The sequence below is a fragment of the Glandiceps talaboti genome, chromosome 2, assembly GCF_964340395.1.
Source record: "Glandiceps talaboti chromosome 2, keGlaTala1.1, whole genome shotgun sequence".
Classification (NCBI taxonomy): domain Eukaryota; kingdom Metazoa; phylum Hemichordata; class Enteropneusta; family Spengelidae; genus Glandiceps; species Glandiceps talaboti.
In genome coordinates this window covers 10,684,366-10,712,270 of record NC_135550.1, presented here as the reverse complement: position 1 = coordinate 10,712,270, position 27,905 = coordinate 10,684,366, and the positions used below count along the sequence as shown (strand labels likewise).

Sequence of the window (27,905 nt, the reverse complement as noted above, 5' to 3'; positions counted from 1 at the left end):
AGCAAGATCAGCCTGGAAAAGGCAGTTCACCATTAGTTCGGACACGCCGACATAGGCAGAAAGCAGTAGTAGAATTTAGACCTTCGATTGTATAAACTCAACGTAGTTTTATAGGGAACCACCATTGTTATCACAAGGAGTGTGTTGACTCCTTACTAGTATTTTACCACAAGCCTTGAACTCTATGTGGTACTGATGAGGATGGATAGGCTGAAGCGGCATCACCATGGAAACCCCTCCATGCGATGACTACAAACCACATTCCTCCAACATGCGTAGAAAATGTGGAGTTTTGCTATTTTTCATAGTGGTTGGTTTAATTTGTGCTCTTTGTAGTTTTACATACAGTTGGCATTATTTCACTGTTGTGGAAGATAATATAGAGAAGTCATCACATCCCTTAGATGAACAGCCACCATACCCTGGTCCTACATCTGACAACCTCTGGTGGTTTGTACAGGTATAGTAAAACATTATCCTTTTCACCAAACGATTTATCTAAGTACTGCATGTTTTTTTGTGTGTTTTTTTTATAGATTTTCCACTTTTCCACTAGAATAATAAATTACGATGCCCATGACATTAAAAATTCATCACAGCTTCTCGAATCATGTCATGTGTAAAATTTCATGACACCTCGCACATTTTATTTTCCAATTTCCTTGAAGTCTCAGTGAGGACATAAAATCCACAAATCCGCCATGATTTCTCAATAAAATCAAAAATTAATGATATATATATATATAAAACTCAGTATTTTGTATTGCTGAATATTGAGCATGCCTGGTATAATAGAGAAAATTACATTCAGTGCACAACACACTAGATAACCCATTAAAGTTACATTAACATGTAAATGACTATTGTGCATGGCTGAATTATTGAATTAATGTCCCTCAAAGAAGGATTTAATGATAGTTTTAAGTGCATGATTTTGTTTGTTGCATATGTTACAAAATTGCATTACATACTTAAAGTCTGACATATTATGGAGAGACTACAGATAGATCTATTCTAGAGTCAACATAATAAATCAAAATGATGATACATACATTGTGGCCTTTATAAGACATAAATTGGATATTTGTAAGTGAAAGCTTTCTGTATGCACACTGTACCATTTCTCTTATTCTCATAATTTTTTTGAGGTGTGTTTGTTTTGTAAATTGTAATTTTTCCAAAGAATATGTGAAACCAAAGTGGTCAATAAATGTAGATTTTTTTTTCATTCTAGGAAGCAATTGCTAATCAGTTTCTAGTATATAATATGAAACTACTACATTTGTATTAGCAACAAACAGCTGGGGTTCAATCACCAATTAAAAACTCAAGACTCACTGCCAATGGCTCATTAAGTCTGTATTTTCTCAATGCATGAAAGATTTGTTTAATGGCTGTCCCCTTTTCCAGATGCATGTTGTCTATTTTTGAACTTGTTCATGTACAAAATGTCTACGGAACTGAGATAGAGAATTATACTCGTTTCTTTTAATGTCACATTTAATGTCTTAATATTGTAGATGTTAATTTAGTAAAGTGATTAGTGTCCTAGTAATTGCTATATATCAGTTGATGCTATATTAAAGAATTGTTTGGTTTTTTTAAATATGGGATTTAAAAAAAAATAAAATTGGTACAATGGTATGAGATGATTAATATGCATTACATTTCACATTATAATTTATTGCAACAGAACTGATCAATTTCCTGTTAGCCTTTTCAGTACTGTCATCAGTTCCTCATTTTAACTGTATTGTTTGACTTAAAATATTGTTTTGTGTACATGTATATTGTCCAGTTTATGTTGGCGTATTTAATGTCATATGATCATAATTTATATCCATGATATATAATTCAACAATGTGCTTCAAGCATTGACAATAAAAGATGACAGTGTTAATAATGAGGACAGTCATGTATATTTCATATGCCCCACCCCCAACCCCCATGTTTACATCTTTGTTACACATAATACTGGTCATTAACAACAACATCAACAACAACAACATCACAGAAACAGTTAACATTTCATAAAATGCTTAAAATATTTTTTCTTGGGAATGGTGACCCTATTTTTTTCTTCTGTTTATCATTATTTTCAAATTTTTAGCTCTACATCAAAAATAAAAAAATATGTTTAATTTCACCCACCCTTATTAATATTTTGCAGAACAGCAGCCTCTCTGGTAAGAATAAGCAAGTGTCTGGACTGTTGACGTCATCTACAGTCATGGTGGCGACAGTGGCACTTGTTCACAAACAGATATTACTTCTTATGGTTATTCAAGGGGGGAAGGGGGGAAGGGGGGGGGAAGCTGAAAACATGCCAATTGTGTAAAGAAGCTGGGAAAGCGCTTTTTAGTAGGAATCCAATAAAAAGAAGATAGAGAGGAGAAAAAGGAGAGACAGAGAAACATGAAGATGATTTTTTTATTTCTTTTACTTTTTTTATTAATCAACTGACCGACCAATAGTTGCTATGAAAAAGTAAATGAGAAACATAAAAAAAAATAGGGTCACCCTAAAGTATAGTAAATTATAGTTATTTTTTAAAATTATTCTGTGTAGAAATGCAAATAATGTGTGAAAATTCATGACATTAACTAAAACGATTTTGTTTGTTTCACTCTTAGATTTCCGATGTGCATCTGAATGAATTTTATGACAAGGAGCGGTATCACCAGTTTTGGCATTTTTGTTCATCGTATGTAGACATCATTCAACCAACTCTAGTGCTAGTTACAGGTATATCTTCTAAACTATTCTTTACTTAAATATTATCTCCAAAATTTTTCTTCGTTCTGAGCAAAGGAAAATGTGAGTGCTTTTGAGGTCAGTATAGAGTAAGTACTTTCTGGCCAAATGAAGAAAATTGTTGAGGATATTATATAAATGTACCTCCTAAAGCATAATTTATAAAAAAAAAAAATCGGGGGGGGGGGGGGTGATTTGGAATGTTTGACTCATATTAAGTTATTTTTAGTATTGCAGAATCAATGACGTAGACGCATGTTGTAATGATATTAGAACGAGCAGGGTATAAAAACCCATATGGTAATACAGTAACAGCTAAGGAGTACCATCAGTGAGACAGATGCTGCCATCAAAACCCTCACTAGCAAACTTCAAACTACAATGCAGACCTCTCAACTAAATATTATATGTATATAATGATAATTATAATGATAATGATATGGTAATTATTTATATAGATATATACATATGAATATGTAAGGCCAAAAAAATTGTTTGGTTCTGGTAACCCAGCCCAGCTTTGTATTTGACTCCCCACCCTAAAGTTTTTTTAGGTAATTCGAAAATAATTATCGAAAAATTGAAAACATTTGCAGTCAAGTGAGAAATAGTGAAATTTGAAGATGTCAGCACGTCATGTGACCCATAACACAAAGAACACATGGAAGGGATCTAGATAAATATTGGAAAAAATAACCAAAACCAGACCAAAAAAAAAGAGTTGTAAAAAGAAAAAAAATTATTTTTTGAAAAAATCCTACGCTATTTTGAAATTGGGCACTATTGGAACGACACATGACAATTTTATTGATTTGGCCTAGGTAATAATCAAAAATAATATCAAAGGGCATATACAGACTATTGATAGAGGAACTGTGATTTGATATAATAACCACTCACTGTGACTCATTACAGGGGATATAACAGATGCTGTACACAGACAGAAAGCTCATCAAAGTGAAATTGAATGGGAAATGTACAAGAAATGTCTGGAAGACAGCGGCGTCTTAAAGAAAACAACGTGGATTGACATCAAGGGTAACCATGGTAACTAGTGATTCTATAATAATAACCAATCTAATGAGACCAATGAAATGATAAAAATATCTTAAATTTTCTAGGCATAAAAACGATCCCATGACAAATACGGCAAATGTAGAACTCTCTCCTATCAAGTCCATCATTCACTTTGAACATTTACAGAACTGTTGTTGTAATAACTAATGTTATGCAACATGTTATATAGAATTTTCATGAATTTGTATGGGTGATTCAGACTGCTTGTGATAATATTGTTATTTCATGTGGTGAACTCCGTATCGGCATAAATCTGCGTTATCACACTCTTGAGACATACAGTAAGGATTTAATGTTCATCTGTCAGGAATATTACTCATTCAGCTCATAATTATATTTCATGGTGTTAGAGGAGACGCATCTCAATAAATATTTTCACTGCGATTTTCCAGCATTTTGAATATTTCATAACCATTTTGCCCTTATCTATGCAGATACATACAACATACCTTCAGCTGATAGTAAACAGAATCTATACAGGTGGGTTGGTGTAATGTTACTCTAATATATCAAATACTTTACTTTCGTTGTTCTCAAAATACAGGAGAGAGCTAGTTACATACTATAAAGTTGAACATCTAGGATTCGATATCCTTTTAATGTTTAATAGTCAAGAATTGTACTTACATTTTGTGTACCCAGTTTTAATTGTCCACCACTGATAAAGCAAGGTTCTAATCAGCAGCATTTCTAGACAACTGTCAGGTGCAAGGGTTTTAGCAGTTCACTTTTCAGAAATATCGCAAACTATTATGATTTGCTCACAACTTGTATACAACGAGTAACCCTGAAGTAAAGCACTTTCTCTATGTGCTTCACTCATTTATAGCATTCACATCAAGTATAAAAGTATACTGTTTCAATTGGTTTATTTACAAGCCTAGCATGTGGCCTTTCTAATGTGGTCAATTAGCAAATGAAACAGTATACTTTTTATACTTGATATGGATGCCATGAACAATTTACATACAGAAAATGCTTTACTTTGGTGTTATGTAATTAGCAGTTTGATTGTTAGTACTAGCAGTTCACATGCCTGCAAACTGTTAAGCTGGCAGTTCAGTTTTGTAAGGGAGTACCACAGACAAGAAAGAAATGTAAATGTAGTGAGGCAAATACAGCTTGTTACTTGACATTTTTAATTGAGGGGATGGGAGATGGGTGGGTTCAAATGTTGTATAAACGGAAGTTTAATAAATCAAATTATTTTGTCAGACAATTTTCTCAGATCGGTAAACAAGGAGAGAGTAACTTTGTTCATCATCAGAAGACGTCATTTGGTACTTATTCTTTCATCTACATTGATGCTGTTACACCACTGCCTTCTCTCAAACCACCTTTTAACTTCTTTGGTATTCTGAGTAAGGTAAGTATCTAATCTCATAAATATCAATGTGTCTTCATTCTATTTTTAAAACATTTAAAACAAAAAGAAAAGAAATTCTTTGTTTTCTTTACCTTCATGCATCTTTCCACAGTGATGCCTGTACATATTTCATCAAACTATCACAGAAGGGGTATTCTGATGGACATTTTGTTTGGTTTTGGGTCGAAGCAATATTTGTTTTTAAAACAATTAAAAAGATAACATCATTAAAAATATGAAATAAAATAAAATAAAATCTTGACCTACCTACTCTATTCTCCGAGGCCATGTTATTGGAAACCCATAATCATTCTTTTTTCACCTTAGTCAATCTGTCCATGTACCATTGAAGTGTAAAGTGTTTGTTGACAAAAACTGACGGATGCTACCTGTGTGCATCTCTTCACACAGACAAATATCAAGGATCTTCTAGACTTGACAAATCAAACAAAATCCAGCAATTCCACCGTCTTTTTTACTCACTACCCTTCCTCATTCATTGTGGATAGAAAACCTGGGATCTCTACAGTTTTGAGGTAAGACACATACCAAATATGGCATTTCTAAGTTTCATAGAAAACATTACATTTCTAAATCATATAGAAAACCTAGGATTTCTAATTCTCATAGAAAACCAAGGACTTCCAAGTCACACACAAAACCTCAGATTTCCAAGTCATGTAGATAACCTGGGATTTCTAAGTCATGTCGATAACCTGGGATTTCTAATTCATGTAGATAACCTGGGATTTCTAAGTCATGTAGATAACCTGGGATTTCTAAGTCATGTAGACAACCTGGGATTTCTAAGTCATGTAGATAACCTGGGATTTCTAAGTCATGTAGATAACCTGGGATTTCTAAGTCATGTAGATAACCTGGGATTTCTAAGTAATGTAGAGAACCTGGGATTTCTAAGTCATGTAGACAACCTGGGATTTCTAAGTCATGTAGACAACCTGGGATTTCTAAGTCATGTAGATAACCTGGGATTTCTAAGTCATGTAGATAACCTGGGATTTCTAAGTCATGTAGATAACCTGGGATTTCTAAGTCATGTAGATAACCTGGGATTTCTAGGTCATGTAGATAACCTGGGATTTCTAGGTCATGTAGATAACCTGGGATTTCTAAGTCATGTAGATAACCTGGGATTTCTAATTCATGTAGATAACCTGGGATTTCTAAGTCATGTAGATAACCTGGGATTTCTAAGTTATGTCGATAACCTGGGATTTCTAAGTCATGTAGATAACCTGGGATTTCTAAGTCATGTAGATAACCTGGGATTTCTAAGTCATGTAGATAACCTGGGATTTCTAGGTCATGTAGATAACCTGGGATTTCTAGGTCATGTAGATAACCTGGGATTTCTAGGTCATGTAGATAACCTGGGATTTCTAAGTCATGTAGATAACCTGGGATTTCTAAGTCATGTAGATAACCTGGGATTTCTAAGTCATGTAGATAACCTGGGATTTCTAAGTTATGTCGATAACCTGGGATTTCTAAGTCATGTAGATAACCTGGGATTTCTAAGTTATGTCGATAACCTGGGATTTCTAAGTTATGTCGATAACCTGGGATTTCTAAGTCATGTCGATAACCTGGGATTTCTAAGTCGTGTAGATAACCTGGGATTTCTAAGTCATGTAGATAACCTGGGATTTCTAAGTCATGTAGATAACCTGGGATTTCTAATTCATGTAGATAACCTGGGATTTCTAAGTCATGTAGATAACCTGGGATTTCTAAGTCATGTAGATAACCTGGGATTTCTAATTCATGTAGATAACCTGGGATTTCTAAGTCATGTAGATAACCTGGGATTTCTAATTCATGTAGATAACCTGGGATTTCTAAGTCATGTAGATAACCTGGGATTTCTAAGTCATGTAGATAACCTGGGATTTCTAATTCATGTAGATAACCTGGGATTTCTAAGTCATGTCGATAACCTGGGATTTCTAAGTCATGTCGATAACCTGGGATTTCTAAGTCATGTAGATAACCTGGGATTTCTAAGTCATGTCGATAACCTGGGATTTCTAATTCATGTAGATAACCTGGGATTTCTAAGTCATGTAGATAACCTGGGATTTCTAAGTCATGTAGATAACCTGGGATTTCTAAGTCATGTAGATAACCTGGGATTTCTAAGTCATGTAGATAGCCTGGGATTTCTAAGTCATGTAGATAACCTGGGATTTCTAAGTCATGTAGATAACCTGGGATTTCTAAGTCATGTAGATAACCTGGGATTTCTAAGTCATGTAGATAGCCTGGGATTTCTAAGTCATATCGTAAAGCTGGTATTCTGTAGTATTTAGGTTGGTCATACAGAACACTTGGAATTACGTGTGGTTAACATCTGTGTTCAAAATTTATTGTTTCAAACTGTCTACTTTGTAGCAATGGCATTGCAACACTTAGTGGTCATCTTCATGATATTTATGGCCGTGTACCAGACATGAAGATAACACAGAAAAGTGGTACATTGGAATTAGAATTGTTAGATTGGAAAGACAATAGAGAGTAAGTAATATGGAGTTCATTCATAGATTATAATATACAGAATAAACACCAAAAAAGGAGTTTCATCCTGAAATGGGTGGATGGATATGGATGGATAGGATGGATGGTTGGTTGGTTGGTTGGTTGGTTGGTTGGTTGGTTTGTTGTTTGTTTGTTTGGTTAGTTGGTTGGTTGGTTGGTTGGTTGGATGGGTGGATGGGTGGGTGAGTCAGTGGGTGGGTGGGTGGTTTGATAGGAGGGAGCGTGGATGGGTGGGTGGTTGTTGGGAGTGTGAGTGGATGAGCGTTAAGTTAGTTGGTCGGTTGTTTGTTTGTTTGATCAGTTGGTTGCTTTGGTTGGTTGGGTGGGTGGGAGTGAGTGAGTGAGTGAGCAAGCGAGCGAGTGAGTGAGTGAGTGAGTGAGTGAGTGAGTGAGTGAGTGAGTGAGTGAGTGAGTGAGTGAGTGAGTGAGTGAGTGAGTGAGTGAGTGAGTGAGTGAGTGAGTGAGTGAGTGAGTGAGTGAGTGAGTGAGTGAGTGAGTGAGTGAGTGAGTGAGTGAGTGAGTTGATTGGGTTGGTTGGTTGGTTGGTTGGTTGGTTAGGTTGATTGGATGATTGGCACATAGGCATATGTAATTACCAGTATACTTCTAGAAGAGCTTGTCTTTGTAATGCTGTACATGAACACATTCACAGCCATGCAATCAGTTTCCAAATCAGCTCTCACCAAACTATGTTCAAACATGGAATGTAATGTGTTCAGTTATCAATCAACAACCATGTGTACCAACACATTTCAGTGAAGTCACCATTTTGTAACTGCAAATATCTATTTGCATATATACTGTCTGCAGTCATGTGTTTGTAAACTGATCAGCAGGTAAGACTCAGTGACTCTAGCAACTTGGCCACAGTCCGAATTTCTGAGGATTATAGGCACCATTCTCTCAGATAACTAGACAAATGGATATACATTGCACTTAAAACATGAATGTTTATATTTATCATTGGAATTCAAATATGTTTCTGTATTCACTGTCCAATTTACTCTTTTCAGATATCGTGTTCTGGCGTTTGATCATGACCTGCTATCTATTGTGGATAGTAAGTACGGACAATGGCCTGTCATTCTTATCACTAATCCGAAAAATGCCAGGTTTTTATCACCAAAACATGAACCAACAAGAAGAATGAGGCAGTCTACACATATTAGGTATGGAGTAGTAATTGTCGACAGGTATTATTCGGAGTGTTTTTGTTAAGGTCTGGGAACTGTAGTAACGAAGGAGCGAAATCTGGTAAAAATTGCAAAGTTTTCCGTACCATATGTACTGTCATTTTGGTGGGGAACCTCTGAAAAATGCCTTGGAAACTCAGAGATAGATTTTACCTGCTTAACACCCTTAACAAAGGCACTGTTTATTAGCCAACTATTAAACTGAAAGAGAAAGTGCATGTTCATGTAATAGCACTTTCCAAAATTTGCCATGGTGGTGCTCTACTTCCTGTCTGTGTGTACCTTGGGGGTATATATGGTATAGGTTACTCGGTTAATCATAGAGCACTGCTGCTTTCCTCAATGTCTGTACAATGCGAAAAACATCCCTGATTAACAAGGAACAAAGCTCGTAAGATACAGTACTATTTTTATTTTATTGTTTTATTTAGTACAAGCTCATAAGAATAAATTATTAAACACATACAAAAACAAAGTGAAATACGATTTAAACACAAGAGACAGTCAAGGTAACATGAACAAATGAAAAGAGGTGATGATACCCCCAATTTGAGTGAGGGCGCTGTATTCTCAATTCCCTGTTTGCAGTCTGCAATGGCCTATTCTAGAGACAAAGAACAAGTTGAAGCCTGAACAACTGAGGGAGATGGTATCTTTTTACAGTCTCAGTACATGTATACAGTGTCAACCATGACAAATAGATGTGTAGTCCTAAGTTAGGGTGTTATCCAGTTTTGTTCTGATGAATTATTAACTAAATATATATATATATACTCTTAGGGTTTTCATAAGGTTTCTTCAGCAAAAATTTTATTGCTACAAATATTTGAATTTTGCTGGATATCGCATATTTAAAATGAAGCAGACAAGAAAAAGTGAAAATGACAGGTTTTAAACAATCAGATGACAACATAGATATATCTTTCTTTCATAGCTTTGTAATTCTTGAATATTTGGAAAACATATTAATGTACTAAGTATTCCTTTCAAGAACTGATTTTTGCAAGTAAAATTCTCAAAGCTGTTGTTCTAACCATTTGGTAACCTTGTAGCATCAGCAGTGAAGTCTCCATTTTAGTATTTGTCTTTAAAAGTGTGGCATACATTGTAAGATTTTGACTTTGCTGTGAAGTGACCACCATTTCTCAATTCATATTCTTTGCTACTTTGACCGTTTTCAGATTCCTTGTGTTTTCACCCATCAACATCAAATCAGCTAAAGTATCCATAAATGATGAATTTCTTGGAGAAGCTTCTCATGTGAGTGGTCCTCTCTACGTCCTAAAGTGGAATCCATTGTTGTATGTGGCTGGACTTCATAAGATCACTGTTCAAACACAGGTGAGGTGGGAACTTGGGCTTAGATCAAAATCACTTTTTGTGATGACTCTATCACTAATGACATGCCATCTATTCTGTAACATGTCAGCTGATATGGTGATGATAGTGATGTAATGACATTTGAGAAATATTTATGTGTACACACATTGAAAGTGAAAAGTGACTGTGCTTGACACTTAGGGCCAAGGTTACGAGGTGTTCCAAGTCAGTCAAAATAACATTTGCTAAAAATAGCATAATAACCAGTTATCGCGACAGAGTTAACATTCTGTTTGTCCACAGACATGGAAAGATGTTTCGATTCTTACAGAACAGAATCAAAGTTGAATTCCATAATCTGTAGACATTAGTTAACAACATGGACTGGTTAAACCCATACATTTCTGAGTTTTGTAATTTCCATGATAATCACACATGAGATAATGTATTTACAACATGTGAAGAGCTCATCACTGATGACCCTCCCCTTTACTACACCCACCAAGAGAGAATGGGTCGTACGTCAGATTACACATGTTCTCAGAAATCTCCTTTTTTCTTTCACCAGGATCTGATGGGCCATGAATCACAAACCAGTCAAACATTTTCTTTAGATGGTAGTCGTCCACAGCAGAACATTATCTCGGCATTTTTACTTATGACTGATATGACACAGGTTGTAAGTATTGTGCAATATTCAGAATACATAGAAACAAAAAAAAATATACTTTCTATTTTTACTGAACAGGATTATTTGAAATGAGCTATGAAATTTGATATTTGTACAGGATTACAGATATTTGTATTGTTGAGTGATTATATGCAATTAGTGTCTATCAAAAAGAGTATCTTGAAATGGAAATTCATCTGTGTTGATAGTATCAAATAATTATTCAATACTATCAAAAAAAGTAGTCAGTTGACTCTGATATCTAAGGAAAGATGAGAAAAGAAAGAAGGTGATGACTTTGATTACAACAATTTGTATAGAGACAAGGGAAATCATAATAATTCATATGATGTACACAATACATTACTACAATCTATCTGGTGGTGGTGGTGGTGGTGGTGGTGGTGGTGGTGGTGGTATTTAAAAAAAACAATTCTCAAAAAATTTCTTCCCATTTATACCAGTTCTTTTCATCCTAATTCCTGCATTGTTTTTAAAAAAGACTTGGCTCAGCACAACACAAAAGTATTTTGATTAGTAAGAAATTCAGTAGATGACATGTAATACCCAGTAATGATAATAATTAATCAATCAATCAATCAAAGGAATTTGTATAGCACCAAAATCCAATATGGCGTATTGGTCTATGGCACTGAACAGGAACAATAGTAGATTATAGTACATGTACAAAGTTAGAAAGATCTTGCAAACAAATGTATCTTTATATCCTTGAATTTATCGACAGGTGGTGAAGAAGGAAGTTCAAGTGGTATACTGTTCCATAAGACTGGCACTCCTAACGAGAACGCACACTCACCATATGACTTTGTATTACAATGGGGGGGGGGGGGGGGGGGGACATGAAGTAGACTTTTGTTATTTGAGCAAAGTGAACGAGTTGTGGGTTTACAATTCAGCAATAGTAGGTTATTTTGAGATCAAGCTCATAGCAATAGAATGTACAAATTTACAAGACAAAAAGTGAAACAGAACAAAATATTTTCTTCTTTCTTTCTCTAGATACAAACTATAGTGTGTCCTTTAATATAAGTAAGTTTGTTATGTCTTTCCTTCCCAGCTGAAGGTGTGTTTTATTATCGGCAATGTCTTGACTCTGGTGCCTTTACTGTTATTGAGATTCTTTACACGACCTTCATCTACATGTAAGTATGAAAGATATATCTTGGCATTTTCTTCCCTTAAAGGCCCATGCTTCAATCCCATGTTCTTGTATTAGTGCTGTTTTATCAGTGGAGCAATGGGGAGTACATAGGATCATTCTTTGTTCATGGATTCTCCATAGCTCTACAAAACAATTGTTTTCTTCACTCAAAGTTTAATCCTAATCTGACATGGGCCTTTAAACCCAAGCCATCTGACATGGGCCTTTAAACCCAAGCTATCTGACATGGGCCTTTAAACCCAAGCTATCTGACATGGGCCTTTAAACCCAAGCTATCTGACGGGCCTTTAAGCCCAAGCTATCTGACATGGGCCTTTAAACCCAAGCTATCTGACATGGGCCTTTAAACCTAAGCCATCTGACATGGGCCTTTAAACCCAAGCTATCTGACATGGGCCTTTAAACCCAAGCCATCTGACATGGGCCTTTAAACCCAAGCTATCTGACATGGGGCTTTAAACCTAAGCCATCTGACATGGGCCTTTAAACCCAACCTATCTGACATGGGCCTTTAAACCCAAGCCATCTGACATAGGCCTTTAAACTCAAGCCTTCTTCTGATATAAATTAAATGATATCAAATTTGAGCAATTGTTATGAAAATTTAGAGTTTTACTCATTATGTAATATAGTACTTTAAAAGTTATAATGTATTGGTGAAGAATTCTCTAAAGCAAATGACATGTTTCAAGGGTGATCAAAATATACTACTGGTGATGATGATGTGTTGACAATTATTTGTATCAACTTATGTTTTTAAGAAAATGAAATTTGAAGTGCATCATACAATGAGTTTTATCACATTGTGTCAACAGCACTAAGATTTTTTTTTTTCTCCTTTAATTTTCTCTTTCAAAATATGAGATTTTCTGTGGATACCATTTGCCAAGATTCCGTTACTGAGAGGACTGTTACTTTTAGTTCATATAAATGTGTTATATTATATCGTTATGACCATCAGTTGCTGGGCTTTTATCGGTGAGTAAAATTAGCATACATTATATGCAACCATACTTACTTTCTACTAGAACTGTATACTTCTAACTAGGCAACCATGTAACTAGGCAACCATGTAACTTAGGCAACCAATGTCAGGTTACTAAGATACTGTATAGGAGATCCCTTCAGCTTATAGTTAGGGCCTTTGAGATCCCTTCAGCTTATAGTTAGGGTCTTTATTGCCATGATAGTTAAGTACAATTTCTGAACAGAGAAACTGGGGGCAGACTAGAATGATGATACAACTTTTTACATGCAGAGTTGATGTAAACATCTTCATGGTTCTGTGTTTTGTTACTTTCTATCCAACTTTATTCTTTTGTAGAGTGATTTTAATTCAGTTGTAACAATTTTGATTGTGTGCATTTTCATCAACAATATAGAGATTAGTTAGATTAACAGATTGGTTAGGTTTATAAGCAAACAAAACCATTCTCATGAAAAGACATACAGAAAAATAAGGGGAAAAAATAGTTCAAAGTTGATTAAAAAAGCAATTGTAAAGATTTAGTGACTGAACATCAATGGAGTTTCAGTGTAGTATACATCCACATTCCAATCAGGACAGTGTCTTACTTGTTTTTAATCTCATTGGTACTTGGAATTGTTGCGTATTCTGACTAATTTGTGTAGTTTGTAGTCTCTCATAAAACAGTATTATTTTGTATTTTGATGTAGGTCCCTGGTTTTTTGGTGAAATGGTAGATGGATACTTTGGATTTGCTTGTCTATATGGTGTGTATGTGAATGGAACCCTATATGCTGACAGTATGATATACAGAGAGGCATTACATGACGTAAGTTTAAACTCTCATAGACTAAAGAAAAAGTGTTATGAATTTAAGGCACTGTCTTTTTAGTTGAAAAAAATGGTAAAAACTACTCTGATACTGAGACGAGTTTGAAGATTTGATTGCAAAAATGGAAGTATTTTTGTACATGTGAACAAAGGTGTACATCATTTAAATCATATGTTTAAAGAAAAAGATGGAGCAATGGTAAGATTCTGCATTTGTAGCACATCATACCTTACAGACTGCATCAGCCATTATTCAGAGTCATGCATTTCACAAGTCAGAGGACACGTTTTCTAGCTGAAGTAACACAAAACCTCTTCAAGGAAGCATCTGTTAAGTGCCACTGTAAAAGAGGCAAGTGGCTGTACTACAATTGAATCATAGTAGTCTTTACTTAAACTACGGTAAGCTTGTCACAAAGTAAAACCTGCATGTCGATCAAACCCCTCATGTTGAAACACTTGAATATTTTTGGCAGAATTCTGAGCTTTTAAAACGTGAATAACAATCATAATGACTTAGAATATCACATTCTGTTTTTACAGATGTTGTACTTTCTGGTGCCGTTCATCTTCCACCTAGCTTTACAGATAGAACTCATGTTTCCCATGTATAACCAGACAAGTCTAATCAAGTGCCAACATAGACATATCGACAGAGTTTCATGGTGGATCAAATTTCTTACCAGCCAGTATCTCTTCATTTCAGCCTTAAGATGGCAGGTGCATTATAGTTGGTATATTTGGAGTGCCTATGGTGCACTGTCTTTCTTACTCTGTCCAAAGTACACATGGACCACTGTTATTATGCTCCTGGTATTTTTGTCTATCTATTTTGTATATTTTTCGAAGAGAAAACAGACATCTAGCAGTACTAGAATTTAGATATTTTTAGCCAGACAAATAATGAAACCTGTACCACCTGCAAAAATGTATGTTCATACTTTTTTTTGTTCAGTTCTAAGCCCAACCACCTTGTTTGCATAGTTTGGTTGCCAAGAAAATGGTAGTACCCAGGATGAAATCCACGTTTTGCCCCAGCTATGTTTAATTCAGTGCAAGGAATGGGCTAGTTCCTTGGTAAAAACTTCTGTCAGTCGACAACCAATAGTGTTATATGTGGGTGTATATTTTTTTAGCCAAATTCATGATACAACATCTTTTGAATTCTCAGTACAGACAAACCCTTGATTGTGGCCTGATCCTTTGTGAACTCCCACTTTGTCCAGATATGGCGTAGACAAGAACTGGAAGTCTGACATCTCTACATAATTCTACTGTAGATATCGTAAATCATTGTGTGCTGAAAACACATATTTACATTTTTTGGGGGAAAAAAGGGGTGACCCAACCTTTCACCTTGTAAGTTCACATGACTGCAAAATTTGTAGATCCCATTTCCTTGACACCCTGTGTTGTCATAGCAACGTTCAAAGCAGTATGCGAATTGTTGTATTATCATTTGAATATTGAGTACATGAATTATTAACACATTGAAAATTTTAAATTATGAATATTTTATGAATATACATCTATGTGCTATTGTTAATTTATTTGATAACCATATTTTACTATTTAAGGGCATTATTGCTTTCTCACTTTTGAGCAGAAACAATTTTAAATATTAGACATATCAATGCCAAACAAATTATTTACAAAGAAATTTGTTTTTAAAATTGTCTGAGAAAGTGGGTTTTTTTTTTTTTTTGCTCTCTTTCAAAAGGCGGGAATGGGGGAGAGAACATGCAAAAAAGGGATTTTTACAACTTGTTGTTTGACAAGTATTGCTGAGTTGTGCAATTTCATAGACATGCAAGGCATGTTTATTTGTAAGAGTATCTTCTATTTGATAATGTAAACAGAGCGAGGGCACAATTTGATGAATTTTGTGTGTTTTGAAAAATAAGTCTTATTTGTGATGAATCCCGTACAAAGAGATTTTTTTATACCTTTGCACTTTACCTGAATCTAAATCATCAAGATACACTACTGTCACGATACATTTTCAGTCCTATTCAAAGGGGAATAACCTTGCTAGTGCTACAGATATTGTAAATGTTTTAAGAATGCATATTAAATCTAGGAAAAGTGTCGTAACTTTTTGTACAAACGCACAATTTTTCTTGATAAAAAAGAGAGGTGATATTGGCTTGATTTGGCAGATAACATTCACTTGAATCTCAGCTGATACTTCATTTGCATATCTGGTGTCATTTCTTTTGTTCCAACTATACTTTCTGGAGCTTAAATAGGGAACTTGCAAACCCGCCACTTTGAATGTTGCATCATGGGAAATGTGATAATAAATACTAATCAATTAGTATTGTTTGTAACCACAAATGATCAATTCATAATTACCCTAACAATTGTTGGAGGTTAATTTTATCAGTAGCTCCAGATTAGGTATTAATCTATTATGGCAACCACAGATAATGCGGTAGTCCTTTGTGTCTGAGCATGCTCAGTCTGGATTGCAAATTCCCTATTTGCATGTCTTTGTTATAACAAGTTATGATGCCGTTATACACAATAGATATCCTAATTAAACTCCAAAACAAAAGCATAACTGGATACAAAAGAAAATATGGCTTCACACATACAAATGAAGCACCTGCTGATCTGCATAGAATTTTGTCTGCCAAAAAAAAAAATTCTCTTTTTTCACATGTAATGGTTGTCACACTGAGATCAAACTTTTCCAGTGCCAGCATCTGTAATAAAAGTGTTATTTAAGAATTGCAATCTGTACAAGTTATATTCATCATTTGAGACCTCATACAGTGTATTTCATTTCCTTGATTCCTCACAAAGACATTAGCTCAGAATGGGCACATCTCAGATGGACCTGTGTGTGGCCGTGCATCTCTCTGTCCATTTGTGCATACATCCATGCGTTTTTTTGACAGCCATTATCTCTGACACCCACAACTCAATTTCAACCAAATCTGTGCCAATGCCAGTTCATGACTTTGATCAGTATGTTGTGACTATGGCCATGTTGTCATAAAAATGTACATTTCGGCAACAACCAAACTGGTTGAATACAACATTCACGAGATGCCCTTCAAGTGTGTACACCCCAATGTATATCAGAGGTAATCTTTCTTGTAAGACACAAGACAAGACAAGACAAGACAAAACAAGACAATAAAAGAGTGTGTGTGTATAATTACACATTAAAATATGCGCAGACGGGAGGGGAGGGGGCTATAAAAATTCTCGGTTTCACAGCAGGTGGAGAGATTTCTTTACAAATAGATGTGGGCTTTGCAAAAAAGGTCTCACATTGAGCTGTAACCTGTACTTTGAAATACTTAAGCAACAGTGTTTTATCTTTCAATCTGGGTTCAAGGACATGTAGGAGCTAGGCCATTTAGTGGCAAAATATTTCAAACCATATACATTTAATTATAAAAAAACATATCTAGTATACCCCCACGAGTATGTTTATTATTTTATTTGTCCCTATACTTGTTCGTTTGCTTGTTCATTTGTCATTTATTTGATAGTTTATTTATTTGTTTGTTTGTTCGTTTTGTTTATTTTGTTTTGTTTGTCACATGTTTCCTGGGTCCCCTGTGTTGTAAAAGATGTCTTGTTCACAACAGGCAGACAGACCGTAGACAATACAATGACACTGACACACACACACACACACACACACACACACATAATTATTTCAAAACTTGCCCTTCCGAGAGGTAAAACAAATAACATTACTAGTATATATAATATTTACATATACTGCTCCTATACATATCGCCTCTGTACGCTATATAGTGATGCAATGTTGCATCAAGGACTTCGCCCATGTCTACCGATCGAACCCCCAGATCGGACCGCTCCGACAAGTAAATGCGCATGCGTGTATGTATTAATAATACTAATTATAATATACGATATAGTTTATATGTGTAAGTTTTTTAAATTCTATGTTTACACTCTTATTTGTAACCATACTGCTAACAGGATATAGGCACGGGAACGGACGTGGACGAACCATTCCTGGACAATGACATAATGACAGACCGGGTCAACGTGCTAGAATGATTGGACACGTCAGCGTTAACGGCAAAGGTGATGAAACACCGGTACATATATTTCACACGCAATCGTGTAGCCAAAGCATATATACAGAAACTGTTACGGTACAAACATGAGAGCCTTGCTTTGCAGGTGTATCGGACTTTCGGTAATCTGTGCCGTAGTATTATCTGCATGGCTACTTGGATTAGCCGTTGAATATTTCACTACTCCGGCAGATGATAGTGAATCACGACATTTACGAGATGACAAGCCTCCTTATCCTGGCGATGACTTCGATAACATTTGGTGGTTTGTACAGGTAAGGAGAGAAGTGACGTCACATTTGCATGACAAACGATGTGACAGCAGTCACTTGGTACTCTCAGTACAGTGATATATCATGCCACATCGGTCAAAAGTATATTCTCTTTTTCATTTTTCATATATTTTTCATTTTCTGATGTTGCAGACTATTTTTTTTATTATTCATTGTTTTCGTGTGAATATAGATTTTTATTTCATAACAGTATTTCATCAACAGGTCACATGTTTTTTAACTTTTAAAGTTATATTTTCTTTTTTTTCTTGTTACTTTTTCTTTCCTGTCTTTCTTAACATTGGGAGGTGTATGTGACTTGCATATATCCGACTAATTTGCATAATTAATTATATTTACTAATCTAAAGGATATATTATCAGTGATAGCTGAAAATTTCATCAAACTCAAATGTATTGATAATGCCATGACTCATGTTTCATATATATTGGGTGTGGCTTGTAAGTTACATCAATAATATGCGTCATAACTTGATTAATCAATTGTTGCTCGAAATTTCAAATTTGGCGGATATATTTAAATCACGACTCATGTTTTATATACAGTAGGTGTGGCTGGTACACTAATTTGCATAATGAATCAATTGTTACATGTGATAGATATAGTGATGATATCACGACGCACAGGTCCTTTAGATATGACTTGCATATAAATGATTAATTTGCATAATTACAGCATTATCTTTGTTGCTTACAATGCCATGAATCATGATGGGTATGTTTATGGTATAATAAGTAAGTCAGATAGATAAAGGGAACATGACTTACATTTTATAGGACTAAATTTGTATAATTAATCATAATTACTAATTATGGGATATATCATCAATTGTTTCTCAAAATTTCATCGCGCATGACGTCTATTGATGACGTCATATTAATGTTATTTACATATGACGGGTAGGACTTGCCCATGATTGGCTAATTTGCATAATTAATAGAATTTGTCGTATCGGATCGAATATTTTCTTGCGTATCTCCATGGACCCCCGGATGTAAACCTCTTGGGTCACACAGGGGTCACGAAAGTGGCACATTACCAATGTAGGGGATACATCATCAGTGATAACAAAGAATACGATCGCACCACTTTGTGAAAATACAGATGATCTATACTAGGAATCATATGTCTTTTTAGATACATGTATCATTATCGTTGTAACTTGTATAATAAGTTACTAATTTGCATAATTAATAATATCTACCAATCATAGGTAACTTGTATAATGCGTTACTAATTTAATAAATGATACTTGCCAAGCAGAGGATATATCATCAATGATGTGTAGTTCAGAATTGTACCAAACTTTGCGGCTACACTACTGATATCATAACATGTGACCTATTATTGCATTATTAATGAATATATAATTTTTATAATTAACCGACTGACATAATAGACTAACTCCTCCTTTTCTACTGAGAAAATTAGTTTTTATTATGATATACTGGAATCTGTGATCACTCATCATGTCTTTATACATTACTTATTTTAGATTTCTGATCTACATTTAAGTCGCTATTATGATCCAGACAGAATACACAAATTTCGTCATTTTTGCGAAGATAATGTGGATATAATTCACCCATCCATGGTGCTTGTCACAGGTGAGAATTGATATAGTCAGTGCTGAAACCATCTGTTGGATGGAAGACCTAAAAAAATGTTTGGTTCCGGTTACCCGACCCTACCTTGTTTTTCACTGCAGACCCTAAATTTTTAACGTATTCAAGAAATATATTATAAAATCGCGGCGATTGTGAAGTAGTGGAAATAGTGAAATAGTGGGTGTGGAAACTGACATCGACTTAAAAAGACAATGTAAAATAGTTCTTCCAATCTGTAATGGCTGTACATCTGATGGGAAGAAACCAATATCAAAGAGACCATATGGAAAACAATGGAAAACATATCACAGAGACCATATGGAAAACATATCTACCTGAACTAAAAATATAAAAAAATTACCTACCCCACCTATTCTATAACTGAGCGTAAACGGAACCACACAATTTGTTTAAGCCTAATACATATACAGTGGAGTAGCACTTGTTCCATTCCATTGCCACTAGGTTGACTTGCTAAGAACAGCTTACCTTAAATAACGAGGCGATCAGACTTCACTGACTTTTTTTCCATCATAGCATATAGCGTTTTACTCTTTGGGGAAAAGTCCAACATTGTGGAAATTATATATAGGCAAGGTTTTTGCTGTATACTACTATTCCATGAATTGAATTTAAAATAACGTCGTGGGCGAGCATTAAATGGAAAAAAGGGCTATTATGTAGACTGCCGGCCAAGCATACTGAGGCACGAAATATTTCAGAAAGCAACTATGTACTTTTTCCGGAAAAAAAATCCTGTCCAAGCACCACTTCATACATACGTATAGATTGAACATTGCACTATGAAATAAATCTGTATTCTACAGGGGATATAACCGACTCAGTTTTTAAAATGAAGAACAAACAAGAGCCGTTAGAATGGAAGATGTACCATGATATTTTGATGAACAGTGGAGTGTTGGATAAAACTGTATGGATTGACATCAAAGGAAACCATGGTAGGCTATAGTTTTCACCGGCGACACAGTAGAGCAGTGTGCACACATATGGCAAATATCCCACGCAATTTTTCAAGCTAAAATCACCCTCGTGTATATTTTTAGACATACGATTTTCAATTCGCTAATTTTCGATTTTTGGAATAACATTTAGAATGATATCTATATATTGCTGAAATTGAATGATGCTGATAAGTTTTCCGTACTTCTTATTCTGCAGATACCACAAATGTACCATCTCTAAGAAGCAAAGAAAACTACTTCCGGTATGTACTAATTCGTTCAAGCATGTCATGTTACTGAAACAAAATCTAGTACATATGAATCGTGTACCCTCAGGTTGTGTCATATCTCTCCTGTGAAATTTTAGCATTCTGTTTCGTCGAATTCTATAGTTTGCAGCTGTTTGAGTTTTCTATTAATGTGTTCTATGATGCTTGAGTGTAATATTTATTTGTTTGTGAAATGTTCCGATATTGTGTGCAATGTGAATCGTCATAGTATGTATCTAGAATATCTCGAACGGGATTATTCCTCACTTTATAGTCACTGCATCTCGCATGTCCTATAATATAATACACTATACGCTCATATAAAGATGAGAAATCATACATTATGACACACTGTATATGACGGCGAATGTTGATGAATCTCTTTACCTCTGAGAGTAACACGTCTTTTTATTAATTTATTTACCAAGAAATCACTCAAATACTGGGATATCTGGCGAATCTCACTTTGTTTACAAACACAAGACGGACTTCGGCACGTATTCTTTTATTCATATTGAATCTAATCAAGTCCCTGGTCCCAAATCACCGCTGAACTCTTTCGGGATATTAACCAAGGTTAGTTGATTCATCATGTTGTTCCTTCTTTAGATACACGTTCATTCGTAGTCCGCCTAACTACGTCGCTGGTCTGTGATTGCGCTGATGCCCGTGCTATATTCTAAGAGAAAGAGAAGCGCTCGCGTAGTTACAGGTCTGTGCCGTAGAATCTAGATTGGCTATCGATTTATATATAATTTCATTTGAAAATCAGTGTCTATTGGTGATTGCGCATTCTCACTCGTTGCATCAAGATTGGGAGACACCTAATTTGTTGTTTTAATTAGAGACAACACAAGTTTATGGTAAACTTGATGTGACGCAAGCTGACTTTAGTTTCACATTGTTTCAAGAGGGTTTTTTTAATGTAAATAAACATTAATATTCCAATTGACAATTAACTGGTTATATATCATGCATGTGTCACACAGTCGGATATCAAACAACTGGAAGCTTTGACAAATACAGCAATGTCTGCTAATTCTACAATCTTCTTTGGTCATTATCCATCGTCATTCATAGTTGAACCAAAACCCGGTATCTCTGACGTCATCAGGTAGGTACAGTTTCTTCCATCTTTGTGTGTTTGTTCGTCCATTCTGTCCTAATGTATATTTCGATCACAAAACAATGAAAAATGTAATTTAAATTAAATTAATGCAAATTAAATTATGTTGTTTACACACTAAAAAATGTTTTGCCAGTACAGTTCACCATGATGAATCTTCCAACACAACGTTTAGTTTCTGGTATATCTCAGGGTATATCTGAGGAAGACCCCACCCCCCATAGTGTGAGGGATCGAAACGTTGGAAAATTGTAATGAATAAACTTTGATTTGAAGATGCGACATGCAAAACTTTGTTTCATAATCCTATTCAGTCATTTTTTGTGTGATCAATCGTACCATTTCACATTTCCACATTTTCTTTGTAGTCATGGTATTGCATATTTGAGTGGCCATCTGCACGACCTCAGAGGCTATGTATCTCAACTCTGTACGGTACAGAAATCAGGGACTCTTGAACTAGAGGTAGTGGACTGGAAGGCTAATAGAGCGTAAGTAACTTATATATAAGACTGCTGTAGCTTTATAAAAAATACAGTTTTTAAGTTTATAGCCAAAAATATATAAAATTCCTGTAATAAAGCGGAATGTTTAGGGGGTACCGGCGACCAGCTAACGATGTAGCTCAACAGTGCCGTAAACAGGCTAGCATATGCGCATATATGAAGAATATCGTGACGTTTGTGGATTTTAGTTCGGTCATTACACAGTTCAGACGTTCATTATACACTTATCGTCTTTCCAATAAATGTAATATACTGTTATACTAAGTAAAAGGTTTGATAATAAACCCATTAGCTTACATACTTATAACTTGATCATTACACTTTGCCAACCAAATTACTGTGCTTGAAAATATCAGTGCCACTCCGACTTAGCGGACGGTGGAGACTTTTTAAGTTAGCTTGATCCCTACGTATGAATATGTATATTGGTTATCGTGTGCTCTGCAGGAAAGTCGTTATCATCTGTTAACCGTAAACAAAACTCAATTCAATTTTTGTCGTCAGATACCGCATTGCAGCTTTTGACCACGACCTGTTTTCCTTCGTCGATGTCCGTCATGGCCAGTGGCCGGTAATTTTAATCACCAATCCCAAAGACGCCAGATATATGGCACCGAAACATGAACCGCTTGGTAGAGTAAAACACTCAACACATATAAGGTACAAAACAAACGAGTTTATCCAGTGACTTTATTTAGTCAAATCTATAAATAATAGTCGAGATTTTATGAAATGCTACACCTTCATTTCAATTTTACTTGACAGAAACCGCAAGAATCCCGCCATTCTTAAACCATAAAGAATGTAACTTTAATTTATGAACACGTCTTTAAGATTCAACTAGTATAGATGTAAGTAAAGAGCGTTCACCACTCAATCTTTCGTTTAATACATTCAACCGATGAGGAATGAAATTAATGCATGTACAAGGTAACACAGTCTCGAAAATCGGGCATTACTGGTCTTGCTTCTTTACCCAGATTTTTGGTATTTTCTCCGCATCCTGTGAAGAAGGCCACCGTTCTAATAGACCGTGCAGCACTCGGAATAGCAATGCACATAGAGGGTCCTCTCTATGCTATCTCGTGGAATCCATCCTCGTACTCCAGTGGTTTGCACAGCATATCCATCGTTGTCGAGGTCAGCATATTGCATATTTTTATTCACGATCACCGTCGTGGTTGTCATTTGCCCATTTAGTCATTTGTTTTACTTAATAGCAAGTAGATGCTTAGGTTTGCAATCGACTACGATGTTATGATTCAGTCTGAGAATACATGTAGTTCTGTAATAAATGAGTGAAAACAGTTCTGAAAGGACATAGCCTTTTAGTGCTCATTTATATAAAAAGAAAAATCAGATAGGCTAGGGTGTATAATACTACAATGTATACGAATACGTGGTTGCAATCGCATCCTTCGCATCTTTACATGTTAATAGGTTCTTCACGTCCAGGTTGTTGGTATTTTTGAAAAAATATTTACACTCTCTCGGATAAGGATTCAAAGTACTGGTGGTATATTACCTGTGAAACAGTAAAGTTGTTGAGGTCTAGAAATGTAACGAAAAGACAATGACCCAGTTTATGCAAATAAACATCGAGTAAAATAGTATTATCTAAAGCATATATGTTAACAAACAAACAAACAAACAAACAAACAAACAAACAAACAAACAAACAAACAAACAAACAAACAAACAAACGTTATGTTCTGATCATGCTATCCATATATGGGCAATTTTGGATCATATTTATAACTTACTGTATATAACAATAGGTACGGGTATGTCTTTCTCTCCCTAGGACGCCGATGGAAGAACAAAGGTAGCAGGACACCAGTTTTCATTGGATGGTAGTCGTCCGCCACAATTGTTTCTCTCTTCCTTTGTATTGATGGTTGATATGGCACTTGTGGTAAGGAAAGAAAAACTGGTATCTGGATGACAAATTAGGATGGGCCTGTTTCATAAATATCATATACGACATACTCAATACAAATATTAATTTAGGAGTGAAGAGAATGACGGGGGTGGGGGAGGGAGTGGAAATGTTCTGACAGACACATAATTGCTTGGTTGAGAACAAGACGAAATACTTACCAGATTATGGCAAGCCAGAGTACAACTTGTCTACTAACGCAACGAAAGACCTTGGACGTCTTGGACGGTGTCGTAAAAGAGGCTGTAGTTTACGACGATGAAATACTATATATAGTTCATGGTGAAATTAAACTCCTACCATAAAACAGTAACATAATTTCAAAACTAAGAGATTTGGATAGCATTGTTATATACAGGGTTATATATTGCTTCCCAAGAAGTCACAGTCTTCAAAATAGTCCTGCCCTCACTAGCACATTAATTTGTTTTCCAATTTTACTCTCAGTTGAAGGTTTGTTTCATGATAGCTGTCACTGTTGCAGTTCTTCCACTTTATGTCGTCAGGAAAATGACAAGACCAAATTCTACAAGTAAGAGAAATTGGGTATCAAGCGACGAGTCAGGACAAACGTTTGAAAATAATTACAAAGATAAACTTGTTTTTATTCCTTGTCATCTTACAAATGTTCACTGGGAAAAAATGTAGAAATTGCCATTCCTTTCTTTTTAAGTATTAACATCATATGTTATGAAATATTTTCAGAATTCAGCCTGTTCTTTGTCAACTATCATTTTTTGCAGTTATCAACTAGTATTTCTCGGGGTGTGACGCGATATAAGAGATGTGATTTTATAGAAGTGCAACTCATTTTTCAACTCAATGAGGTACGAATTCTGCATGCTGCTGGCATTCACATCCTTTCTCATTCTGTCGAAAATTTAATTATACTATGTATTTATAGGTATTTCAGGTGTCAACATTTCGTCCGTACCAATGCTAACAGGGTTAGTACGACTCGTTCATGTCGACTTTTTATACTACTTTCTGATTGTTACAGGCTGTTACAGTTTTATTGGTAAGTTTACAAACCAAAATAGTTCATGCAAAGCTAGAGTTTTTGAAAGTCAACACAGACTTATCATTCATAAAGTGTGTTTTTTCTTTTTTTTTTAAAAATGAATGTACATTGGAATTATTTGTTAAGATTAGCTAGGAATCTGCCGACTTTATTCAGTCGTATAAAAGGCCTCTCTAGATTCAACAAATCATAACAGTTTCCAAAGTCTGGAAAGTACGCCTTGTCGATGCGCCCTCATACGTCGGCCAACACCTTGTGAGTAATTAATTAGCTGATAGAGTGATATGTTGCACCAACGTGGTATCTTAAACCATTAAAAGTCAATGCTGCGTGGAAATAGCTAGAAGTGAAACATAAACGCACTCTTACTCAAATATGGATAAAATTATTCATCTATCACAAATTAATAAATACAAATGTAATCAAAATAAATTAAAATGAACGATAAGTGAAGAGATCAACAACTCTTATGTTGTAACTCATACAGGACCATGGTACATTGGTGAAATAATTGATGGTCACATCGGCTTTACCTGTCTTTATGGTGTATATGTGAACGGTGTCTTTATACCTGATCCTATTATCTACAAGGACGCTATACTGGATGTAAGTATAAAATAGTATTTTCAAATCACCAGACCGTTTTAATTTTGAGAGAGAGAGAGAGAGAGAGAGAGAGAGAGAGAGAGAGAGAGAGAGAGAGAGAGAGAGAGAGAGAGAGAGAGAGAGAGAGAGAGAGAGAGAGAGAGAGAGAGAGAGAGAGAGAGAGAGAGAGAGAGAGAGAGAGAGAGAGAGAGAGAGAGAGAGAGACTACACGTAATCTCATATGCCTCATCTTTTTGGCAATCGTGTCGTCATCATAGAAACAAATACGTATATTAAAAACTTTAAATTGTCGTTTAGAATACTTCATAGTTTATAAGTTATTTTAATTACTAGTATGTCGCTCAGAAATAAAAAAATCTTGTTAAAACTATGACCGTAACTTTGTTCAAGAAAACTCTAAGCCATTCTCAGCTTCACAATCAAGAAGAAAACAGTGGTCGCCATAATATAATTTTGAACAGAGAATAGTCTAAGAATAGAATAACCTTAACTTTACCCGAATTACACTTTTAAAAAGTCCACACACACATTGTCTATAGGAAATAACAGATTGACGATTTCCTTGAAAACACAAGATGGTGAACAACCACATTGCTTTAATGATTTCAAAAGACCAAAGACTAGAGACAAGCTTTCATATAACAAAGTTTGGAATGATTTTCAAACAATTTTCTCCCAGATGCAAAACTGTCAAATTAAGTCACTTTCTTAATGTTTTCCTTTCAGATTGTCTGTTTTCAGATTCCAATGACACTGTATCTTGTTTTCCTGTTTGAAGTGAAGGCCTCAAAATCTAGTAATTCGTCGTCAGTCGACTTGACAACAGTTACGTCACCCAAACAGCGGCAGCAGAGTAAAACATTACCTGGGAAGCAGGAAACTGGTGAATTCAGTCCAATACAATTGGGCTTTTGCTACCTTATATTACTAATTGCCATCATTTGGCAATTAAGAGAAAGTAAAAGAATTTTGTATCGTCTAGGGATAATAGCTTTGCTGTTATGTCCAAAAGTCACCTGGACGCTCCCCTTTATATTTTATATACCATATGTCTACAGACCAGTATTGAAACGTCATAAGAACTAGTCCCTGTATTTGTTAAAGGACTTCATTGAGGAATACGTACTTAAACTTGATGGTCCTTTGGTATTTTGGCATGTTACTTAACGTTACCTAGCGTAATTATGTATGTGTGTGGGCTTTTTTAAAGTCTGTAAATACATATTTTATTATTTTATTACATATCTTTTGTCTTCTCAGTCATTTTACATGAGTTTTCTCTTAGTAGTTTCATTTCTAACAGACTTATAACTTCAATTTTATATATTAATCCTTAGATATACCACCAACTTCTACAAAAAATCTCAGAAAAAATACACTTTTGATTTTGTGATGTGTAAATAAAAGGAAACTGTACCATAAAACACAAAAAATGTACAATCTTCTGTCTTTGTTTAGTCGTGATTGAGTCTGACACTGAACTGCTGACAGTAGACCGGGTCAGAGATGCCTAATGCCGAGTCATTGAATCTATGAATCTATACTGAAATAAAAACTTTGTCGTTGTTGGCGTTCTTACTTTTCACCATACG

General features: G+C 35.2%; 2 protein-coding genes across 2 annotated transcripts; both read left to right on the top strand.

The window, feature by feature from the left end:
- Nucleotides 1-226: 226 nt before the first annotated feature.
- Nucleotides 227-16,346, top strand: LOC144444045 (transmembrane protein 62-like). Its single transcript, XM_078133523.1, has 14 exons — nt 227-460; nt 2,634-2,745; nt 3,670-3,801; nt 4,266-4,311; nt 5,047-5,197; nt 5,609-5,733; nt 7,610-7,732; nt 8,767-8,922; nt 10,128-10,287; nt 10,835-10,945; nt 12,015-12,099; nt 12,984-13,097; nt 13,797-13,915; nt 14,461-16,346. Exons 1-14 carry the CDS (start codon nt 227-229, stop codon nt 14,797-14,799), a joined length of 2,007 nt encoding a protein of 668 aa, XP_077989649.1. The 3' UTR covers nt 14,800-16,346.
- Nucleotides 16,347-17,915: 1,569 nt separating this feature from the next.
- Nucleotides 17,916-27,554, top strand: LOC144453512 (transmembrane protein 62-like). The gene is made up of 14 exons (XM_078144824.1): nt 17,916-18,259; nt 19,773-19,884; nt 20,712-20,843; nt 21,064-21,109; nt 21,544-21,691; nt 22,105-22,229; nt 22,610-22,732; nt 23,252-23,407; nt 23,728-23,887; nt 24,552-24,662; nt 25,134-25,218; nt 25,591-25,704; nt 26,195-26,313; nt 27,040-27,554. Exons 1-14 carry the CDS (start codon nt 18,071-18,073, stop codon nt 27,397-27,399), a joined length of 1,980 nt encoding a protein of 659 aa, XP_078000950.1. The 5' UTR covers nt 17,916-18,070; the 3' UTR covers nt 27,400-27,554.
- The last annotated feature ends 351 nt before the right edge of the window (nt 27,555-27,905 follow it).

Coding starts and splice junctions, on each gene's coding strand:
- LOC144444045 (XM_078133523.1), top strand. CDS start 227: ATGGAAACCCCTCCATGCGATGACTACAAACCACATTCCTCCAACATG. Junction 3,802..4,265: donor TGACATCAAGGGTAACCATG/GTAACTAGTGAT, acceptor TTATCTATGCAG/ATACATACAACATACCTTCA. Junction 7,733..8,766: donor GATTGGAAAGACAATAGAGA/GTAAGTAATATG, acceptor TACTCTTTTCAG/ATATCGTGTTCTGGCGTTTG.
- LOC144453512 (XM_078144824.1), top strand. CDS start 18,071: ATGAGAGCCTTGCTTTGCAGGTGTATCGGACTTTCGGTAATCTGTGCC. Junction 19,885..20,711: donor ATCCATGGTGCTTGTCACAG/GTGAGAATTGAT, acceptor TGTATTCTACAG/GGGATATAACCGACTCAGTT. Junction 26,314..27,039: donor ACAAGGACGCTATACTGGAT/GTAAGTATAAAA, acceptor TTTTCCTTTCAG/ATTGTCTGTTTTCAGATTCC.